The 23,713-nt window shown below is 36.5% G+C and overlaps 2 protein-coding genes across 2 annotated transcripts in view; both read right to left on the reverse strand.

Moving 5' to 3' along the window:
* The window catches only part of Cow (Proteoglycan Cow), a 237,333-nt gene extending 219,483 nt beyond the window's left edge, over positions 1–17,850 (reverse strand). Inside the window, exon 1 of the mRNA XM_069117301.1 lies at positions 17,465–17,850. Within this exon, the coding sequence (XP_068973402.1) occupies positions 17,465–17,566 (102 nt within the window). The 5' untranslated portion in view covers positions 17,567–17,850. The remainder of the gene's footprint in view (positions 1–17,464) is intronic.
* Positions 17,851–20,499: 2,649 nt separating this feature from the next.
* Positions 20,500–23,622, reverse strand: Nurf-38 (Inorganic pyrophosphatase Nurf-38). The gene is made up of 8 exons (XM_069117308.1): positions 23,415–23,622; positions 22,328–22,563; positions 21,781–21,867; positions 21,643–21,706; positions 21,510–21,572; positions 21,218–21,431; positions 21,024–21,133; positions 20,500–20,768 (listed from the first exon to the last, which is right to left on the reverse strand). The coding sequence occupies exons 1-8, from the start codon at positions 23,605–23,607 to the stop codon at positions 20,737–20,739; spliced, it is 999 nt and encodes a 332-aa protein (XP_068973409.1). The 5' UTR covers positions 23,608–23,622; the 3' UTR covers positions 20,500–20,736.
* Between the last annotated feature and the right edge of the window lie 91 nt (positions 23,623–23,713).

The raw sequence follows: 23,713 nt of genomic DNA on the forward strand, positions 1-23,713 counted from the left end.
CCGGCGATCTCGAGTGAATGGGAATTTAGCGAGATGTTGGATCGCTGCTTCATTTTACAGAACAATGGTGCTTAGATCTTGTTTTTTATTCTGGAAATTCGGACGAGAGTTAGGTTGCATTAGGTTAATCCTCAACTATAGATATCTGGATTTTTAGCATATTTTATTTATATTACCTTTGTGTAGCGTAACAATACGATATTTTTACAATACGATTTTTATCACGAACTTGTAATCTCCCAAGTTATTACGTATCGAGTCATTTTATTTCTCAAGTCGCTATATTATAAAAATTAAATATTGAAATATTGCGGCTAATTTTATACAGTCTATATTTATGAAACTTTCAAGAACCATAGAACATCATATAGCTTGAAAGTTACGTACTTCTGTACGTATACTTGTATGTCTTGACTCTCGTTTTATTTAGCTGATGTTATACGTTATATTATATAGAGAAAAATTTTCTAGTCGCTTTTATATTTACATGCCTGCTCGCCCATTTATTCCTGAATAGTTTTTGCGGGTACTCGGTTCCTTTAAAGTCTGTGCGAAAAACAAATTTGCAATATCACCGGTACACGAAGCAAGAAGTGACCTATGAATATGTCTATTTGGCCCGTTCGCGGTTACACGAGGCCATAAAGTAGACGTTGAATACGATGTCGAGTAAAAATTCCTCCAATAAAATAACCAAAAAAGCAGCTTTTCTGACTAAAATACTCGAACAGGCATAAAGAACTCCCAAGTGCATAAATTCCATGCATGTGAAACGAGAGGACGTTATGCACTTTTCAAAGAAACTAGCACTGTGTGTACATGTATGCGTACATCTCTGTGTGTGCAGATATTCTTTGCGCTTCCTAAAAAAGGCCAAGGTAAAATGCATCAATTTTTCAAAGCAATGATCATCAGTAAATACAGATTTTTATTAATATTGATTTAATAGAAATTTAATTTGTGCTTAATCGTGTACATTTTTTCTTTTTACATTGACAATTAAATTTTGGGTAGGAAAATCAATTTATTCTAATAGGACAATTTTTTCGAATTTCTTCGTTGGTCGATGCTCTTTAATAATTTCTTCAAAAGTTACGACGTTGCAATTTTGCTAGTACTTTTCTAAAAATCGTTTCCATTTTTGTTTCTGGCCAGGAAAAAGTAGTCGTGGGAAACCTAGCATTCGAAAACTGGTTCCACATTTTTGGTTCTTCATGGGCTCGTCTACAAATAAAGAAACGTTCTACAACTCCTAATCCTCTTTCTACTTCTCGTAATCTCCCGATCGGAAAGAATCTCTTTCCAATGGAAACATTCCCAGGAAACAGACCGATCCTAACTTCCAATCTCTCGAAACTACAAATTCGATAAAAAAAAAAGAAAAAAAAAAGACGAGCTTCGTAGGAAACGACATGAAAATTACGCGAAGATCCAGCGAAATTTTGTAATATTTATTTCGTTGAATGTAAGAATCTCTGAAACGTTATTCGTAAGTTTCATATACAAGGAAACACGCGCCACGAAAACATTGGTGCGAGTTCAACGAGCGTGATCGAATTAGGAAGACGTCAAAGACAAGGATCTCGTTCTGAAAACGCTAAAGTCGCTCCTCTTACGCACTCAAATAACTCTACAAACCATCGTATCTTCTCAAAACGAGGGAAACCTCGAAAAATAGTAAAACGTTCAAAGTAATGCCAGTGTAAAGTACAAGATCGCTCTTCGCTTCTTCTATATATCTCGAGTAATTTAAGTAAATACCATCAAGGTAGCTTAGGGAAAATACAGAAAATTAAAGAGAAGCTAATATACAAATGAGAAGGTCTTTCTTCAGCGACGCGACATAACATCATACCTTCCTTGAGAAATGTTTGAAAAGGGCTCCTTATCAACGATCTTATTCGTAACGTGGTACAAATAATAACAATAAATATCTGAACTAGAAAATTCAAAAGAAGAATCGGTACGTAAATGAAAATATTTTTTTCCCTGAGAATTTTCAAAAACAGACAACGATAGATGGAAACACCCATTCCTAACATCCTTAACGTACCGATAATAAGTCAAATCGAAACTTAAGACAAAATTACTCCAAACGAGAAATGCTTCTCCCTGAGAATTTTTAAAGTAAAGACGAAGAACAATCGGTTGATAAGATACGCCTAACATGCTAATAATCAGAAAGAAATGAAAGAGAAAATCTTTTCTCTGAAAATTACCAAAAAAAAAACAATCGACAGAAGAATCCTTTTCTTAACAAAAATTACAACGCGTTATAATGATAAGCATAGTAAAAAATTAAAGCGAAGATATACTAAGTAAGTAAACCTGTTCGCGACAGAGCAAAATTTTTATCCTGAGAGATTTTAGAAACGGAAAGCAATCGACAGAAGGGCCCGCATTTCAGCGAAAATTATTCATAACCTCGGTAATAACACAAGTTAAGCGACTGGAGTTGTGGTTAAGCGAAGATCTTGAAATATGCAGGGCGTGGACATGGCCTAGCAAATGCGCGAACCGTTGCGGCAAACAAAAGCGATAATTGAAAACGCGTGGACACGGGGGATAATTAAAGGATGACAGACGGCTGAGTCATTTGATGATACCCACGCGGGATAGAAGAACGCGCGTGAGAACGAATCGCGGATTACGACACTCGACCGAGGCTTTAACGGCTATTAAAAACGAACTTCGGAGAAAGGATTATGGGCTGGATTACCAGCATCTCTCTAGTATAAATACTGACCTAGATACAGTGTACTGTTCGCTTGATATTTTTCGAAAAATCGCGAGCTAACGAGATCGATTAGAAACAATGGGATTCTTCATGTCGCTAGCGACGTTGGGTTATGAAATGTAAGGTTTGTTCGCGTTTAAACTGCTGATAGATTTAAGGAGAATATTCGCGTTGTGATTTCTTATGTCTCTGGCTCATGTTCGCATTTCTTAAAAAATTTTCTAGCTTTATTAATAATTGATAAAACGTTTTAAGTTGTTTCTTGAAGTTTTTTCGCTTTTTATGGATTCTCTATGGTCGTGTCGCGAGTTTTAATGAAAACATATCTGATAAATACAGAGAAACCTTCGGAGGTCTTAAGAAGGCGAGGCTGCATTTAAAACTGACTACTAAGGATTCCAACTGCGTCTCGTAAGTAGAATCTACATTAATAAACAACGTTGCCTGTTTAAACATCTTCTGCAATCCTACGGTCGTTTCAAGTACATGCGATTCTAAAGTTTCTCAATTTTTCAACAAAATACTATCGTCAAGGATATTGCATGCTACATAAAAAATAGAAATATAACGCTTTAACTTTTTTATTCTTAAGTGAAAGTACTTCTCGTTGAAGCATACTGTTATCAAAGAAAAGTTTCAGCAATTGAAAATAACATTTTAATGATATTCATTAAAAACTACACAAACGAGAGTGAAACAAGGTCATGGCGATCTAGATCTCACGAATACTAAACATCAACGGGAGTAATCTGATTAACACGTATGAAACACCTATATACGTACACAAGGAATAGGCGGCGTTTTAGCTTCTCGTCCTTGTGTCAGGGAATTTAAATAGAACCGATAACTGACCCGATGTTAGGGCACGAAGAATATCCAAGATAAAATGGCCAGTGGCTAATTAATTTAAAAAAATGGCCAGTGGCTAATTAATTTAAGAAAATGGCTACGAGAAGTTGGCGACAAATAAAGCAATACAAATGCAAATCATCTAGGAAGAGGGTGAAAGAGAGAGAGGCGTGATAGCACATCCAGATTGCTCGAAATATTTTTCACAGATTGAACCTATACTCGTTGTTTTTTATGCACTTTTTCTGTTTCGTTTTTTTATTTCTTCTCTTTTCTGTTTTTTTTTTTTGTATTCTTTTTTCTTTTTTTTTTTTTTAATTTCCACGGCCGAAAACCTCTTTTTCCGCCGCACGAACGCCCCGAGACGAAATAAATCCGACGACCTACATAAAACAAAATCTCGTTCGGCCCGGTAGTGACTCATTGCAGCTTCGCGTGGAAAGAAAATAAAAAAGAAATTAGAGAAAAGAATAAATAAATAAATGAATAAATAAACAAAGTTAATGAAACGAGTGTATCGAATCACAGATACAACGTCTGTTCCCTGGTTAACGAGCTATAATTTTGACAAAGAGAATCAGCAGTCCTGCGATCGCATTCCATCAATTCCTTTATCATTTTCCACATACCGAGAGATACGCATAGAAAATCTTAATTTTTGGCTAAGCCTTCTTCGGTCGAGTCAACTTTATTAATATTTTGTTAATCTTCTAACTCTTTTACCATTTGGTCGTAAAAAGGAAAATTTGAACGTGAAATAGCTGGAGAAGGGAGTAATCTGGTCAGTTCGAAAATATAAAACTTTCGAAAGCAGGTGACAGAGATCCACGATGTTTTTCAAAAAACAGAGAATAATATTAGTTTGAGACTCTTAGATTAGTTTAACTTAATTAATATTACTCTGCGTGACTCTCTTTAATTGGAATTTATATTACTTAAATATTAAGAAGGTGATAAAATCAGGTAAAAACTTCCAACAAGTAGATTTGTTTTGTCGTGTAATGAACTCTACAACTGCTCTCGTACAAAACACAGAAAATCTAACTTATCGTGTTTTTCACTCGTGATCTACGTATAACACAAATCATTGTTCTACGTTGAATAATAAATTTAGAAAAAAGAAGAATAAAATCTTAGTAAAAGCGTGTTACAAAAAGTTCATCTTTAGAAGCATTTAACTACGTAACTTCACTGGGAAACTCGGATTTTATGTAGCCGGAGTTAGATTATAGTTAGAATAAAGTATGAGAAGTACACAGCGTTCAACACAATATCCCTGCAGGCTTCTAAAACCGTGCACCTTACACATTTCGCACATAACCACATAGCCTACTCCCTACTCATATGCAAATCAATAATCCTGTCAACTCATACGCGCAAAAAGTAACTGCAAACCCTATCAATCCACCTTTCATCCACTCCGTACAATCTCCTCTATCATACGCCATACACTGTAACCCATTCCAAACCGATGACACAATAAGTAAGTAGGTACATCATATATTGTCTAATGCAAACGATGACGCATACATTTCTTAGAATAAATCGACATTAATGTCCGAGGAACTGTCCAGGAGATGACATTATAAATACAAACAAGAGATAATAGAGAAATGTTTGTAAAAATGAAAATAACAATTGATTTAATGTTAACTCATTCGAAGATCTAATACGAGCTAATTAGAGCTATATTTTTATTAATTTCTCGATTTTGCGCAAGTATAACAGTCTGAAAATAGACGATTTTATGAATAGAAGACTTGTTTGTCAATAAAAAAATGGAATATTTCTCAGCAACTATATACCTTGTGTCTAATATTCAAATTCTACATATTACCACGTGAAACGTTTCAACTTTACGATCATACGGCAAATATTCAAATTTCCCAAAGATCGTAACTAAAAAAAAAAATACCTAATCTGCCCTATCTAACGACGAATAAGAAATGGAAAATACTGTCAAAAGAGGCGCGATGCGATAATAACTTTGCTGCTCAGATATCCAAATCCTCCAAGCATCAATAACGTCGTAAGTAGGAAAAGAAAAAAAGTAGCGAATTTTTTCTGCCATTGCTGTCGCGTAAATCTCTATCATAGATCGTCCTACCTAACCTACTTGACCAGCGTGGAATTGAAAAACACTCCAGAATGAACAACAAATATAGTTGAAATTGTCCAAAAAGATGGGCCGATTTTTCTAGTAAGAGCTTGGCCTCGAACGAGCTGATCTTCCTAGCCGATCGTCAAAATGGAATTAAAGAACGAAGCAAGAAGCAGACAAACAAGCCTTTAAAAAACGAGATCAGGCAGAATGCGCGCAAACCAAGAAGGATCGTGTTCGCCACGCCTTACCCGGAGCAGTTTCGCGTAGCCATAAACAATAAGCTCGCGAAGCGATCGGCAAAGCCGGATTGCAAGGTGAATGGATGTGACACCGGAGGAGGAGAGTTGGCAAATGCTGCCAAAGGTGTCGGTCGGCATTCCTCGCGTTCCTGCCACCTGCAACGTTCGAGCCGATTTGCTCCACCTGTCTTTGCTGCATTGCACCAGAACGCAATGCACACAAAGCCCTGGCTTTCATAGTCGATGATCGTCCAACGGGTTTACGATTTCTCCTGACGCATACGAAACTCGCTTTACTCGCGGAAAAGCCAAGTGCTGAGCACCCGCGAGCTGAAATTTTTTAATCCCATGGTCGTCGATGGAAATACGCGGAACCGAGCGTGTAACCGGCGAGATATTTTTTGCAAAAGGCGAGAAATTTGGAGCGAATGTACGGGCTTATAGGATTAGGGTAATTTTGAAGGTTTAACTTCTGAAGAGATGGTTTTCGGCTATTTAATACTCTGAAGGGTGGATTTTGCAGTGCTTGGTATACCGAGGATCTTCAGATTTACAGATAACAGATCTCCGATCTTTGGAAATTTCGTATTCTAAAAAGTTTTGGCTGCCAGTAAACAGAAAAGTAGGTTCTCCGATATTTCGTGTCTTAAGAAAAATGCAAATTTCTAAATAATTATATTTTCTGTGCCGAGTACTGTGAAAGATAAGCGTCTGGAAGTTTAGGAATAACAGCACATAGAAAGTATGTAAATGAAGAAACGAAAAAGGTTAGAGGTTGGAAAGTGCGTGTAAACGATAGTAACAAAAGGTTTGAGAATAAAGTTTGAATAGGGAACGATTCTCGAATCGATCGCTATTGTGTCGACGATAAAACGTTTCGTGTCAACTTGTTCGGTGTAACGTTTTAAACGCTTCGAGTACTGTCAGATTTCATTTTACAGGACACGAATTGTAAAATGGCCAACAGAATCCTCCATCTGACATCAATCAACGATATCGTTCTTTTTTATTATCCTTCACGTGTACACCTCTGCTTAAATCAATCGTTCAACCCACTGTGTTAACTAATTTAAAAAAGAACTAAATTCACGCACAGCTTGTTGCCATAATAGAATCCAGTCATATTTGAATCACAAGTTACGTGGAAAACACAACATAGTCGCAAAATACAAACTCCATGCGAACATTTCATTACCAAAGTAGCAAGCAGTTAACTCTAATACGCAAACACGCGTAGAAGATCATAAAGCCAAGGAGTAAAACCTCAACCTCAAACAAAATTCTAAATCCTTTCAACCCTACGTAACAACAAACGAAATTATCTGAATTAACATCCAAGAAGCAAGAACCGTGAGAGAATAAAGCACGCAAACGCATAAACCACCGAAGACTGCGCTATACTCCTTTGCAGCCCCCGAGAGACAGACTACAGGTAGCAAAACTTAAGTCACAAGCGTGGTTTGCTTGCGACTTCCGGTGGATGCCGCGGCCAATTACCGTGCACCGGTGGCAAGAAAATTGTATAGAAACGAAATTCTCCGAGATATTTCGTAGTATTCGGCGCACTTTATCCCTCGCTAAGGGGTTTATAAAAGCTTTCATGGTAGTTACATCTCGCGCAAGTTTGTAATCGCGACCTTTAACTCTTTCACTATGGATACATCCTCATAGATCGTTCCTTTCAAACAATTGTTATACAACAACAATATATAACAACAATAGCCGAAAACAACAACTAGGATTCTTACGCGCTTATAGAACAATTTGAAGATGCTAGAATACACACAACGCACATGATATGCACGATTACCTATATAAAACATACGAAATATTTTACCCTTCGCGATTGTTGCGAATTATCAACTAAAGAGCAACCGGTCAGGTCAAACCGATCGGTCGATATCGCGTACTTCGAATGACTTGACGCTCAAGGTGGAGGAGATTTAATAGATCGAGTGTTGGAGTAATCCAGCACTGTATCTGCGCTTGTTGTATAACGTAAAGTGTGATGTTATGCACGACGGTGGTAAGATCTTGTTGGGAGTGAAGTATTTCACCGGTACGATGTTTGATGATGAATTGTCTTCCTACGTTGCTGATTCTCTCTACCAACCGTTGGGTTTCGCCTGTCCCTCGTGCCCTCCCGGCTGGTCCTTTCCCGGGGTTTTATACCTGACCCGGAGTCATTAGGTTTACAGCTCGGGGAGAACATATAATTCGGAAAAAAGAAGGGAATGGGCTTGTTCGTGCCATAAACGGACGGCCACTCAAAATTCCGAACAGCGATATTTAATAAACGAAAGAAGTCTCTATTTAAATTCCGTTAATTATATTTATAAAGATACAAATTTCCATCAGCATTCATAGGTGAAAAATTCAATATTTTACAAACGACAGTTCACTGTACGAACAATACGCCATGTATTATTACGCCATTTAATGTATATTAATGTATCAATTTAATGTAATCAATTTAAAGATAACAATGTTCGTTATACGCCAAGAATTAATAGTCAGTATGTACCTTCAAAACGTTTAATTCTGAAACACGTTTTTAGAACGGCGTTCATTTGAAAGATGCGTAGAGAAAATCAAAAACTCGAAGATAGAAAGCACGTAAATATGATAAACTAATGGCTTAGAACTATCGCTAACGCTTCAACAGAGTCGAAAACGAAGATCTCGCTCTTCTCTAGCCGCTTGATTCCCTTCGTGAATAAATTCGACTTTATGAGCACCTTGGTACGCGTAACGGAGCGACCTATAAAGGGCGTATTCACGTTTTCAAAGAGCGTGTGTGTTCGTCATAAATACCCAGCAGAACCGGTATTCGAATTACGCGGATGCGAGGATGCGGCCGCGATGCTTCGAAATTTATGAAAAGCGTATTGAGTTTTTAAAGGGTTCTTAATGACCCTTTTACCCCTGTAAAACTGTCGGACTATCCTCTATCACCGTTCTAATTTTTCCTCTTCGTTTCTTTTTCTTTCATTTTTCTTTTTTCTTTTTTTCCTTACTTTGACTCTCATTTTTTGTCTTCGTTGGAGTACGCTTTGCTCTTATCTGGAGTAAAACAAATGAAACAACGAAGCGTCTGGATGCTGACTCTCGGAATTTTACGTCAAGCAGAGATTAGCGACTAGTCAATGGGAAAAGGGAAACGGCCGTTTTCTAGGCTCGAGATAGTCGTGAAAAGTGGTCGGACATTTGGAGAGCTGGAAGAGATTTGTCAAAGATCGTTGTTTGAATATACGAATAATCTAATCTATACGTTACTTAATATTTTTGGTGGCTGTTAAACGTGATGATTTACTGCTAAATGAACGATACCTTCGGAAGTTAAAATAACGCAATTAAAATTCTAATTTTCACTTCAATAAAATTTTATCTCGCACCATAATGATCTTCAATCCTCTCGAGATATATATAACTATCGTTTCAAAAATGTTGATTCGGCATGGAAAAATAAAAATTTCAACTAAAATCAAATTCCACCGCAGAAACACAGTTCTCCTTTGTCGCGTCCAACGATAATCTACGTGCACAATGAAATATTACATAACTAGATAAAATGATCGATCTTTGAATTTTATTTTGATTACCTAACATTTAACTGTTACTATTTAATTAAAGGAATAAATCCGTGAAGATAAAACATAACGTTTAACTAGATTAGTCAATTACAAAGATACATAAATCCATAAAACTACCTCGCTTCTCTAATTCGTGACTACGTGAAACAAGAATAAATAGGAAACTACAGGGTCCTCGAACCGCGCGATGATAACCTAACGCATAGTATAGCCATTCAGATTTCAAATAGCAGACAACCGAGAGGGGTTGTAAAGGAAAAGGGGCTTGGAACACGAAACACACTCGGTCGAGTAGCTTCCAGGACAAAGGAGATAATCGAGTGATCTCGAGTGGGTCCGTGACTATACAGGGAGAGACAGAAGCGCGGAAAACATGCGAGAAATGTATGCGTTGCAACGAGAACTCGCGTGACAAAGTCGAACACCGGGGGTTGCTGCGCAGGGTGGAAATATCCACGGACAGGAACGTTTCAATCTCTCCAACGTTGTTCGGCCGTGAAAGTTCAAGGTTCGCGGCTGAATAAACGTGCAAATAACAGTAATTATGGAAATCGTGCCCGGGGAAGATTATACGATGGAATTATCTTCTTCTTTCATCTGGATGGAACGCGCTATCAATTTTAGTAGTCGTAGAGATGTTGAACTTTCGGTAGATATTTTGAGTGTCGAGGAAATTATACAACGAGGGAAAACATGGAACGTTTCGTCATTTCAGGACAAAGGAAGCTTCAAATCTTTTCAATCCATTAAACATTGAAATAATACGTATAGAAAAAAATTATTGAACAATTGTAAATGGAATAAATTGCTTTTTCGAAGTACGTGAAACATATTCGAATGATAGATGCCTACCATCGCTGAAAAGAGAAATTCTATGATTCCAAAAAAAAAAAAGAAAAAGAAATACAAATATTTTGTCATAAACCACCAAACGCAAAACACTGTTATACAACATCCTATGCAAAGCAGAGTTGCAAGTATAAAAATAAACTGGAAAAATTACAGGATGGTAACGAAGTAAAGTTGCAATTGCCTCGATCAAATATGCATCATTCGATATCTATTATTATTATTATTACGTTCTCGTGACGGTGGCGTTGTTCGTGTCATAAAGTATGAACGAAGGGAACAAGAGACATTACTACTGCGACCAGAGAGGGGGTGGCTGGGGTAAGTAGTAATTTATGAGGAACAATAGGTCGTGAAAAAGAGCGGGTGCAACCGGTATGCTCGTTTACCTTCGCGCCACTAGGTCACACGGTATTCTCTCTCCTCGTGACGATCGATACGAGGAATTCTTTTCCATTACGCCACAGGATAATCGATTTTCTCTTCGATACGATGAAAAGCGTCTGATATATACGTGTGTGTGTGTCTATAAACCGCATCCCACCAAGAAACAGAGAGAAAGCAGAAAGCAGAAAGCAAAGAGAAGATGAAGAGAGAGAAGAGAGAGAGAGATTGTGGTTCGCGACAAGGCTGCGGCTCGATTATTGAAATTACAAAACGGGAGTAGCACGATCCGCAATAACGTGGCTTTAATGAACGTCGTTTCGTAGCATGCTCGGTGAAGGCAGACTTCTGCCGCCCGTCTTTCGTATAATGGAACACCTGTTCACGTGGATCGTGCATGATTCCAATCGTCTATCTTTAACCTACAATTCCCATAAGCACCTACTGTAAAATAAGGAAATTGATAGTTTATAGACCCTAATTTACGCCAGTTCCTGGTTTGCTATATATTTCTGTACGTTTGTAATCGGTTGATAGGGTGCTTCATTTTGTTTATTCTCGGTGGTATAATTTTGAAGATACTGTACAAATTGTTTTGGAAGATATTCATGGTATAATGTGCTAGGGTATGTTAAAATTATGTCAACAGTTAAGTGGAAGATATTTACCGAAAATTAATAAATATTTGCCATACGTGGAATATTTTATTTTTAGTTGAATATTCAACTTGTCGTTCGTCGTCATACGCAATGGGAAAACATGAATATTTAATATAATTGGAAATATCTTGTATGATTTTGTTTAAACGATAAACCTTCTAGTTGTATAAGTATTTTCCTAAATTGCGAAGAAATGTCCACACAGGATATTTCAAATTCCTGAGAAATGCTGAATCATGCAGTCCACTACGAACCTCGACTACAGATATCGAGAACTTAATTCGAAACTATCGCATATACACAGTGTGTCGCTCTCAGTAAATATTAATTTTATATTAATAATTCCTAATTCTTGATTTACAATTCCCGTGTCAATCCTGACATCCTGAAAAAAAATCCTAAAAAAAAAGTTAAAACACTGAAATTTTAATACAAGTACCAATCATTTTCCTTTCCACTCAACATTTTTCCAAAACGCTTGCTTCTCCATACAGAACGTGTTAATGTCACGATAATGATAAGAGGATCTTGAAATTTTCACTCGACTTTTAATCTCCACTTTCAGTCAAGTGTTAAACTTCCGAGCTTTTGTTTCCAGCGCCAAGAAAATGTAAGTGCCGCAAAAAGAGGCGAATAAAAATTGAATTGCGATTCCGCCCGGATGTTCGATTCTACTTCCATTTTCAACCGAGTCCGACAAGTTGCGAGTGCAAGAACAAAAGAAAAGTAAGTTTCCGCTCGAGTACGTCGGAATATCGAGGCAATCGTTATCGAATCAAGCCTGATCGATTGGCTTCGGTCACGGTAAATAAATGATAATCGTAATTCGCATCGAGAAGTTCCTTCGAAGCAGCAGGGGGGGGGAGAGCAAAGTTACCATTTCTGATATGCGATCGATTCTGCTGCGCATCATGTCGTAGCCAACGATAAAATTGAAGGGCTCGCGATAAAAACAACTCTTGTTCACGTTTGTCTCTTTCCAGACGATATTCATCTTTAATATTTCTGTTCGATAAATCTTAATTTTCTTTAGCGAAATATTCATTGTTTAAATATTCATTGCGCGATTGCTGTGAGTGTATCTGTAATTATATCATAGAAGAACTATGTTTGATTGAATCATCAAGTTGCGGAACCTTGACGAAGGTTGCAGAAACTTGCAGAAATCTTTTATGAATATATTATGCGCTGCACGAAGCATTTTGAAATTTCATTACCACTGTAATGAAACTCGACTGTCGTGGTTACATATTAATAAAATTTGGAACAAATCTGAAAATATAAGACATACATAATATAAACTATAGACAAATATAAACTATACGACATTTGGTGCAAATATATTTCGCAAAAATCAAAAAGTGTTCAAACAAGTAATTATCCATTATGATCATATTCGACATTCATCGTACCCTTCAGATGACTATTCATGTTGTATGCTAATATTTTGGTAAATATATGTGTGTATTCCTATATACATTTCCAAATTGGTTTCAAAACACTTGACCGATGTAATCATAACAATGGTGTCTTACTACAATCCTAATGAAATTTGTAAATCTCTTATATGTAACACATATAAAATGGACATAAGTGTTTTCTATGACAAGTGCTCGAATAAGTTCGCGAGTATATTTCTAATAGTCTGGTAATCGATAACCGTGTGAAAAAAAACGCGATTCGTATGTTCACCCCTTTCGAAACGAGACTGCAAACAAACGATCGTGCGGAGAAATTACGATCGGGGATTGATCGTGTAAAAACGTCGACGAAAACGAGGGTTAATTTATACAAATTGGCTGAGCAAAAAAAAGGACGGGGAAAAAATCGCTCGAATAAACTTGCTAGTGAATCGACAAACACGATGAAATACAGACTTCTTCTAATTAGAGACCAGGGCCGTTCCAACCAGTTACGCTTTAGCCAGTGTATTGTCTGAATAAACAGAAACGAAATTTGTATCAGCATAATTAGCTGGATCATAGATATCTGTATCTATCTGTGTGTTGGTAGAATCGTTAAAAAATTGTTGCGATTCAGCCAAACAACTAATTTGGCAAAGAGTGCTCTGCTGTGTAAGTAATGGATGGGTCTAGTTTTACGTACTCACTTTTCAAGAATTTTTATATTTATTTTATATTTTTATATTTATATATTAATTTTTTATTTTTATATTTATTGCAATTTAGTTTTAATTTTACATCCAATTATGTGAAAATTTAATCTCTCAAAATTTTAATAAAAATAATTCAATTCGCTTGTAACAAAATACAAGTGACAATACATCTTCTATAAGATACAGGTGTAGGCATTTTAGTAGTATAATATATGGAAGCTCGAGTTCATAAAAATCGTTAGTTAATATAATCAGCTGTGCATAACAAATAAATATTCTAAAAGATAGTTCATTGCACGACCTGCCAAGTATAATATCGATACCTTCAAAACATTTAGAAACATATTTAGAAACGAAATTCGTATCTCTCAAAATTACCCTAACTCCAGAAGCAATCAACCTTAATTACCCTAAATCATTAGATAATTAATTTTACCTTCCAATAAATACCTAATGCTCAAGGTAAATTTAACCATTCAAAAGCCATATCGATCGACTTCATAAATTGCAGACTAAATTGCAAGAGAAGCTTGATACACTTTTCAAAAATTAGGATAAATAAATTTACAGAAATAAATCAGTTGTTTCTGACGAAGTCCTATACCAATTACGTTCCTAGATAAAATAATTGTGAAATTCACAAGAAATAAGTCGCAAGTTGATCGATGTGACTTCTGAGAGGTTCGAACAATCAAAAAATATCTAACTCTAATAACCGACTGCTTTATATAGCATTCTGCAGCATTCCCACGAACGGAAATGCAGTATTTGCCCGCCTAACGTGGAAAACGCGAGTTGCTCGCGAGGTAACGAGGGGGAAGCAACGGGGGGGACGCAATTATCGTGAAAGCGAGGCGTTATTGGTAAGTGGTTCAACAGTTTCTCACGGAGGGCAGGCGATGCGTGACGCGTGTTCGCGCGCGCGTTGCTCGCGAGTCGAAAAATGGCGATGCGGATTGTAAAGAAGAAAAGATAAGAGGGTCAAGTGTCGGTGGGTGGTGCATACAGCCAGCACCGGGTACAGAGAGTTATAACGTTATAGCAATGGGAAAAATTGGGGCAGAGCCACGCCGTTCAAAACGCCGCTTCAGAAATTTAAAGTGCGCGCGATATTAAGCTCGCGCGCGCAATGAAACGAACCTTTTTCGGATCCGAGGCTCAACAACAATAATGCTAACTGGCCCAGTCCCGCGGAAAGATAAATGCACACGTGCAGTCTCTGTTCCTGACCTTGTTTTCCAATTCCTTCGAGTTGCGGATATTAAACGATGGCCGCGCAACACGAAACGATCCTGCGAATGTGTCCATGTGTCTTGGAGTGTTTACATCTTGAAACCAAGGCCAGAAGCGTGAGCCTAAAACGCAGCGTAATATGATACGAGTAAATAACAAAAAAAAAGTTTTCCTATTAATACCATTGTATTATTTCCTGCAATGATCAACAGAAATGGCGCATTTATGCTTCTAGCGCGTGGAAATATTGAAAGAAAGAAGTTTCAATTAAATATATATGATTCGTTGATAGGATTCGTTGTTTGGACGTGTAGAAAATCAAATATGGCGTTCTAAGTTCATCCCTAACGTGGACTTCGTCGATAAAGATACATCCTGCATGGAATGTTCCGTAGCACGTAGGCGGTACTCAAATGTGAAAAATAGTTGACCTTACACGGTATAAATAATTCTATAGTTGCAATACGAGCTTCCTACTACATTGATAACGTCAATTCGCTATAGAAGAGCGATATGATACAACGTAAAAAAGTGAACTTCTCCAGACATTGATTTGCAATAGAAAATTGAAAATAGAGAATTATTGGTTACTCAATTATTTAGTGCTGGAAATGTTTTCTATCTTTTACGATTTAATTAATTGGCTTTGGATTTCACAATCTAGAAATATATTAAAGCAATCCTACATTGAATTATGACATTTTCATTAAACGGTATAATTCTATTATCAAATAATTATAACATTATCATCCTCATAAGTAGCTCGCTTCCAGTGTTAATTTATACAAACATCTGACAATTGACGATTTTTAAAACGTGTCACTCGCCTAGCGAGCCAGCAATATAATCGTTCGTACGTAAAATAAAAAAGATGTAGCAAGGGCTAAGTTACACGGTGTTTCTTTCTTTGTCTTTGTTACTCGACTCACTGCATTGCAGTCGAAAGCACACTTCGGACTAGTACTCTAAAAGATTTACATGTACTCAATGGCATATGGTGCACGCACCATGGAAACACTATGCGTAATGAAAGATGTACGTGCTTATGCACGCGCGTATATTATACATGCATAATTATTTGCGATCATGATGTTTATCTAACCAAGATCGGACGTATAGAAAGCGACCACGCCACGGTCCAGGAAAAAAAAATAAACAATTGGACCTATAACTCGCATTAGACCACTGATCTAGTTACGTGAAAGTAAAAGTGGCTGCATTGCGTGCTCTCTAGCCACCTAATGAACTGCGGTTATAAATGTGTATTTTATGGATGCTGTTAAAGAAGGTTGCCGCCAATTATATTTCGTTATGAATATGTGAAGACCATGCACGAAAAAAATAAAGAGAAGTATTTCGATATGAAACGAAATGAAATGAAAGATATAAATCTTTGAAAATAGATAATAAATTCACAACATTTTGTAAGAAACGAATAATACTACTATAATTCTTATGTTAGTTTAGCTACATCAATATTAATCCGCACAAGCAATGCTATTAATATTTCTGAAATGCTCAAAAAACTAAAAAAAAACATATTCAATCCCAGAATCGAATGAAAAGATGAGATTGATTGACGACATATTGAATTTTAAAATTGCTTCTCCCTAAAAGACGATCATATTTTACATCTGTGGTCTTTATATACATATAAACGAAAAATAACAAACAATTTACTGTTCGTTGAATCCTCGATACGTTGTTATAAATTTTCTCGGTTTAAGAATCGAAAGATTGTATTCACATTCGATGGATAATGAGTTGAAAAACAAACCATAAGACATACCTGAACTGCGAGATGGAAACAAAAACAACGTATTATTTCATTCAACGACAGCTTTACGATGTGTTCAACCTTCGACAGTCGCTTTACAGGAATCGTATCCTTGGCGACACTAACTAACAAATTCGATCGAACTTTTCAAACTGTCCCGTTACATCTTATGACTAACTTCGCGAAAAACATAACCACTTCGCTAGAGAATCGCGAGTTCGATCTTCGTCCTATCGATAAACGAACGACAGCCAACCGACGCGTTCCAATAAGAATCGTTTTACCGCGTCTTCTGTTCCACTCATAAAGCAGAGCATATCGCGTAAACAACACGCAACACGGATTCAAACAACAGAGATCCAATAGATTCACGATTATGCTTTTCCGTTTCGAATCATTACACGGAAAAAAAGAACCAGCACTGGTTGTTTTTCAACCCAGCGCGCCTTTTCCATTGAGTGGTTAAAAAATGAATTTAAGCTATTATTGAATAAAATTATTTTTGTATCGAATATTATACTTTTCACAAGTATAAAGTATTTCTATGTTCTTCGTAATAGACTGTGGATGTTTATGCAATTTTATATTTTTATGAACATAACTAAAAGAATAGGATGTAAATAAAACTTTGTTTCGTCCACTGACAATGTCATGTACATTCTGTAAATTTTTGCACCCGTATATTCTCCGAAAACGCATAAAGATCCGATGGCCAGTTACAAATAAGAAACACAGGAATACGCCCCTGATCGATTTCATTATTTATTTACCAGAACTGCTATATGGTCCACTATGCAACGTATTAATGCGCTTGTCGGATCTCCAAAACGCGACGTGACATGTCAGCTAGCCGGTGGCGGTCGTTGCGCGACAAGGGCAACCAAGAAACGTCGTACAATCGTAAATAACTATGATTGAACTTACCTCTTCGGCGAACTCAAAATCTCCGTCGAATTTCCGTTTGCACCTCGCCTCGCTGACTAGAACCAGTAGCACCGTGGCCACGAACATCCAGGAAAATCGCATGGCTCTTGATCCCGCGGGAGAGCACCGTCCACCGTGAACCAACGAAACGAGGAGACGCCGCGCAAATTCCCGCAAAACACGTGCACCGTCACACGATTCGACAACTAAGAACAATAGAATCTGTCCGCGAAACGATGACAGAAAAACGACGTTGAAAAGGCGCGCACGTAAACTCCAACACGTTCTGTGTTACCCGTGTATCCCGCTAAGCGGAAGCGTACAGTTCGACGGTCGAACGAGTTGTGACTGCGCGAGCTGAGTCGAGGCGACGCCGCACTACCACAGACGCGTGGCCGCCTATTGGTCGGATTCCGGCGAATGTCGGAGAGGGACGCTGGGGGCTGCGGGCGGTTACCTATATAAGCGGGACTACCCTTCTCACTCTGTTCCTTTTCCACGAGCTACGGTACAGCTACGTCTACCTCAGCGAGTCTCCGGTAGCAAGATTCGCGCGAGCGCGTGGTACACTGCGCCAGTCAATACCTCCACTTGCTCTCTCGGTTCACCTAGCCGGTATCGCCAGTGAGTTGACAAGAGAAAAAAAGGGCGCGGGGAATTCGGCAGGAGGGCACCAAGAAAGAATCCAGTCCCCATCCAGCATCGGATACTCGTCCAAAGTGACCTGGCAAGATTCTCCTTTCTTTTTTTTCTTTGTACCGTTTTCTTTCTTTTTATTTTCTTTCCTCTTATGTACTTTCTTCTCGAACCCGCATCAGATTAGAGACTCTTTGACGAGTGATTCTAAACCAGAATCTCCTTAACTCGACACCTCGTTGCTCGAGGTTTCATTACGTTCGATGATGTATCGTGTTTTGATAGGAGTCGAACCGATATTCGCTAAAATCCTTAGGGGTTTTGTTGTATTATTTGGAAATGGAGATGTAATAGGGCGAGAAAAGAATATGTACGTATTACCTGAAAATGATCTAAAGATGGAAACACCTTTTTCGTTTTCAAAATTGTGGAATTAAAAGTTCCGTAATAAATGATCCGGCTATAAATGAATCTAGTTACTTCCATTACTTTCTAGATTAATGCTTGAAATTAGATGTTGTAAACAATTTGTGGAAGGGATTGGATTTGACGATGATTGACATCGATTATTACATCTGTCGTTCGAACTGATGCAAAAAATGGCGGGAAGGAATCGGAAGGGTGGGGATGAAAAGTCGAGATGGACAACCTATCAGAGAACAACAGTTAAATTATTCGTCAATTGAGTGAAATCGCGCGACGAATTTCTGAAATGACTCAAAATCAACGCCGTAAAATTAAATCGTTACCATCATTGAGCTTTTAAGATTAATAGTAGAATGGTGTGTATCTACGTTGTGGTGGCTATACTTTCTGGAGTTACGTTCAAGATTTTAGTAACGCGGGATACAAGTGGCAGGTACTTTCTACCATTTCGTTAAGTTTCATCCTTTCTTTGAAGGTACTTAGAGACATAAAAGCAGGCCTGTATTTCGAGTGAAAAGTTGTCGTCGTGGCAATTTGTCTTACTATTTTCTTACCGTGCAACCTGGACTATATCTTAACCCCCGCCCACTTCCCTGGCTGCTGAGCTATTTTCCTCGGGTGGAAGTGCACGGACACTTCCCGTGAGAGTAGAAACCAGGAAGACAACGTCGCGCAGACATCTCCTCTATAAAATAGATCGCATCACCGGGAAATACAAAGGGGGAGATGTTACTAAACCAACTCGAAGGGGTCGCTACTTTATACATATTTGTTAAATTTTGCTTTCTCTGCGGCTGTCTTGCTCCGTTAACCGCTATTTGCTACAACGGAATCTTGGGATTACGATATTACTTAATTAATATTTCTTTTTGATATTTATTTAATTTTGTCCTCACGATGAAGAAATAAGGCTTGGTTTACAATAACCATAGTACAATATATGCTTGCTTATTTACCCATCTCATCTTTCATACTCTTTACATTTACACCAACATTTACGAATAAACTGAATAGAGATTGAAGTTATAACAAACAACTATAATATTGCACAATTCTATACCTATTCATTTTTCTCTATGAAATGTTAATGAAATTTTTTATCTTTTTTTTTTTATCTTTGGAGAAGTTTAAAGAGATTTAGATATTATCATTATAGCAAAAATGTTTGTGAAATTATGTATGTATTATTGATAGATGAGATAACTTGGTTTAAAATTACTTTTAATATTTGAGATAGTTCGATTCCTCACTTCGATGTTAGATCTCGCTTCTCTTAGGAATTTATTGTACCAAAGGGCCAATTCGTCTCCCCGGTTCGGAGATGTGTGTCCTGCAGGACGATGTATATTCCTGGCGGCTCATATGTTTAGTATACTACGAAACAGACTCAAATGTCTCCTCAGAGACTACTTCCTCGCGGAATGTAGTAGCTAAACACGCATCTTCGACACGATCACACAGTATAAGTATGGTTCTCTTTATAATTAACACAGCATTTGTGCTTTTATTAGATATATCAGTAATTTAATTCCAACTCAGCTGATTAGTCATCGATTTTTTAAATCTATTAATCTAAGTATAGATTTCAAGGTAATTATGTAAATTTTCACAACATAGTCTCTTCGTTCATTTATTTTCTTTTTTTTTTTATATATATATATTTTCGGAAGTAGGAAATAGGTATACAGGGTTTAAGATCTTTCATAGAAAATATGAAATTTAAGTCGCAAACTAATTTATTGTATCACATTGGATCTGTAATATAACAAATTGTGGGTGAAAAATAAGTTTATTGGCTTAGAATACCTTATTCCTGAATATTTATGGAAAGCCGTGTCACAACCTTTAACAAGAGTATATTTAATTCCTACTGCCCATTACATCTACGTGTACGTACAGTACAGTAACAAGAATATTTCAATGCGTGGTCAAAAAATACTTAAGGAACTTTGTACACATATTTTCCAATTTGATAATTACAAACGTATTAAAATAAATAATAAGATACATGTACGGTTGACTGCGCGTATAAGTTACTTGTTTCGGTACTGCAAGCACATGCAATAGCATTTAAATACTATCTATAACTATCGAATGTATTAAAACTTATGGTGTGGGAGCAATACGCGGTATTCCATTATGTGCCATAAAAACAAGCAAGTGTATGTAAGCATCAACAGATGTATTGATGTGAGAATATCCCTTTACTCTCACTTAAGATGCACGTAATGCCATGTATCGACTGAAATCAAATAGCAAAATATTTTAATAGCAATCATTTAATATCAACGTATACAATGCATATAACAATCAACAACACATATAGAGAATAAGTAAATAACGAAACATTTTTAGAATTAATATCTTGAATGTGTTTACAATTTATGTTGTAGTAGTTCAATGAAGTAAAATTTATTAACTGTAAATAAATCAAGGCTGCGTGTTATTTGAAGTTAATTAAATAATTGACACAAACAAACGAATATTTGTAACTTACCAATAGGATCTATTGCTTGAGCCTCCAATGTTCCTGGAGCCTTCTCCAGTATTTTTTCGGCAGCCTCTGGAGTTATTTTGAAGGGACTGCCTATCACGGTTGTATTAGTGCTGTGCAAATTGTTTTTATTTGTGTAATTTAATGTCTGAAATGAATATTTTTGTTCGAATAAAATATTTGGGGAATTTACAAACCATGCAATTCCTCCTGCAGGAGCTTCTTGTTTAATGAGATTCTGCCAATATTGATTTACTCGCTCTACTATACGCAAAGCAAAGTCTCTTGGTTTTGCCTCCCCATTAAATGCAAATTGATTCTCTGGTTTACCATCTGGTATCTTATAAATCTTGAACCATTCAATTGTAGCTTTCATTAGACCAGGATAAAGCTTTTCAATATCAGATACATCTGTAAAAAATACCATAAATTGGTAAATAAATCAGAGTATGATTAATCTAATCATCAGCTGTAGAATATTAATCTTACCATTCATTTGATCTGCCAAGGGGTCATTGACATCGATAACAATAATCTTCCAATCAGTTTCACCTAAAATTAGCAAAAATAAGATAACATATCTGAAAAAGTAATTCTTAATTATTTATTCAATATTACACACCTTCGTCAATGAGTGCAACACAACCCAAAATTTTTACCTTCAAGATCTCTCCTCTTTTGGCAATCTAATGACAAGAAGCATTTTATTAAGTGCAAAGTAAAATTTCTCATTAATTAACTTTTGAGAAAAATTCCTTACCCTATATCCTATTTCAAGGACATCAATGGGATCATTATCTCCTTTACAATCAGTTTCTTCATCCGAGAGATCAGGATTTTCCCATGTCTGTTTAAAAAGCAGTATTTCTTGTGACTACTTTATATTGCAAAATGCCTTACAAATTTATTTATCAAAACATTTAAATAAAAGAGAAAAAGTTAATAGAGAGTATATATAAAACTAAATAGAGAAAAATTGAGCATTGTACAATAACCACTACAGATAATATGGTCTTGAACCCAGACTAAGAGTTTACATAAGCTATGATAAGACATTGTTCACACACTTGAGTGAATGTGCATGGATAGAAAAATGTATATATGTCTATACCACGCAATCATCATTCATTTTACTTCAGATTAGAGCCAATAAAATTGATGATATCATTTTATAACCATTAGAGAATGTCACAGAAGGGGAAATGCATCATCTTTATCATATTGTAATTACAAATCTCTTTGTACTCTAATTCCTCATATTGATAACATAACGCTTTGATAATAGTTTCATCAGAGGATTAAACTACCTGTGGTAAAGCCCCATAGTTCCATATGTATCCATGATGAGGAAAACAGTTGGCAACATATCTCAATTTGCCCTTTTTAACATCTTGCTTGATAGGATTTAATGTTTCTTTAAGATTGATCTCCATCTTTGCATTTGTCCATCTTGGTATCTCAACAACCATATTCACTATTTTATTAGCTTCATCAGCATAAAGTGGAATGTCATGCATGGGTGAAATTGGGCCAGTATCATTTCCTATAATACATATAGCACATAACTTGTATATAGAAATATATTTCTTCGTAAATCTGATTTTCTTTTTACAAGAGCAAGTATTCAAAAAAATACTGTAAAAAAAAAATTAAAGTTTAGAAACAAGGATCTGATATATATAAATAAAATGCGCTAAGGAGTATTGGGGGAATTTAAACTGATATTAAAAGATGATAGACTTGATTTTCCAATTTTAGCAGAGGAATTACGTCATACGTAATAATGTAATAAATAAAGATCATAGACAAGCGTGTAATTTTTGCGCAACACGTATTAAAAAAATGAAGACGAACGCGCAAACCTCAAACTTAAGGTACCTTCAAACGGATCACCTTCAATAATTAAAATACCAAATAGAATTGAAATAACACTAGTAAAAATAGGAATGAACTATAAACATATGCGACAAATAGGAAACCGAATATTTCTCTCTCACTGAAAGCATCCGATCCTTTCACCAAAGCTAGATATCACGTTCATATTACGCGGAACTCGTTCCTATTGAAATGACGAAACTACTACTCTAAGAATGTAAATACGTTCAGAAAAACATTGGTTTTTTCATACATTAAGATGCAAAAAATGCGTACGAAAATCTAACATGTATACACGTTCGAAGAAACGTGTTCCATACTCAGTGTGTTAAAATATGCAATTTCAATATTCAAGTTCAAAATGATACAAAACATAAGAGTCATGTTATGAAGAACACGAGGTCGTACGATGATATGTTCGAAAATTTTAGTGAAGTATCCGATGACGACATATTAACGGTCGTTGAGAAAGTCGAAAGATCACGGTTTAGCTTTAAGGTTATGTTATTTCATACTTACTGAAATATATTCTGTAATCAATGCTGTTCGGTGCACCCCTTTCGATCGTCGTGTATGACATTTTCCTTACGTATTTTTCAAACAGAAAACACGGTCGTGACTTATTAACAGTACCGGTCGCTGCTAATCTGAGCGGAGTAGCAAGTTTATTTAAACTGCGGCAACGTAACACGTGCGACGTTATCAACGACATCCTGACATCTAACGTCTATATTACGTAGCAGGATTTCCTTTGTGATAAAGTTCTGCTAATCTATTATCACTACAATATTTTTTTTTACCTCGAAAACAATGGAATG

The sequence above is a fragment of the Bombus flavifrons genome, chromosome 7, assembly GCF_040668555.2.
Source record: "Bombus flavifrons isolate JBK064 chromosome 7, iyBomFlav1_principal, whole genome shotgun sequence".
NCBI lineage: Eukaryota > Metazoa > Arthropoda > Insecta > Hymenoptera > Apidae > Bombus > Bombus flavifrons.

Excerpts from the sequence above, each read along its gene's own strand:
- Nurf-38 (XM_069117308.1), bottom strand. The coding sequence starts at position 23,607 with ATGTCGTTGATAACGTCGCACGTGTTACGTTGCCGCAGTTTAAATAAA. Across the intron at positions 21,868-22,327 it reads ACTATGGGGCTTTACCACAG|ACATGGGAAAATCCTGATCT; the intron begins GTAGTTTAATCC and ends CTTTTTAAACAG. Across the intron at positions 21,707-21,780 it reads TCCTTGAAATAGGATATAGG|ATTGCCAAAAGAGGAGAGAT; the intron begins GTAAGGAATTTT and ends TCTTGTCATTAG.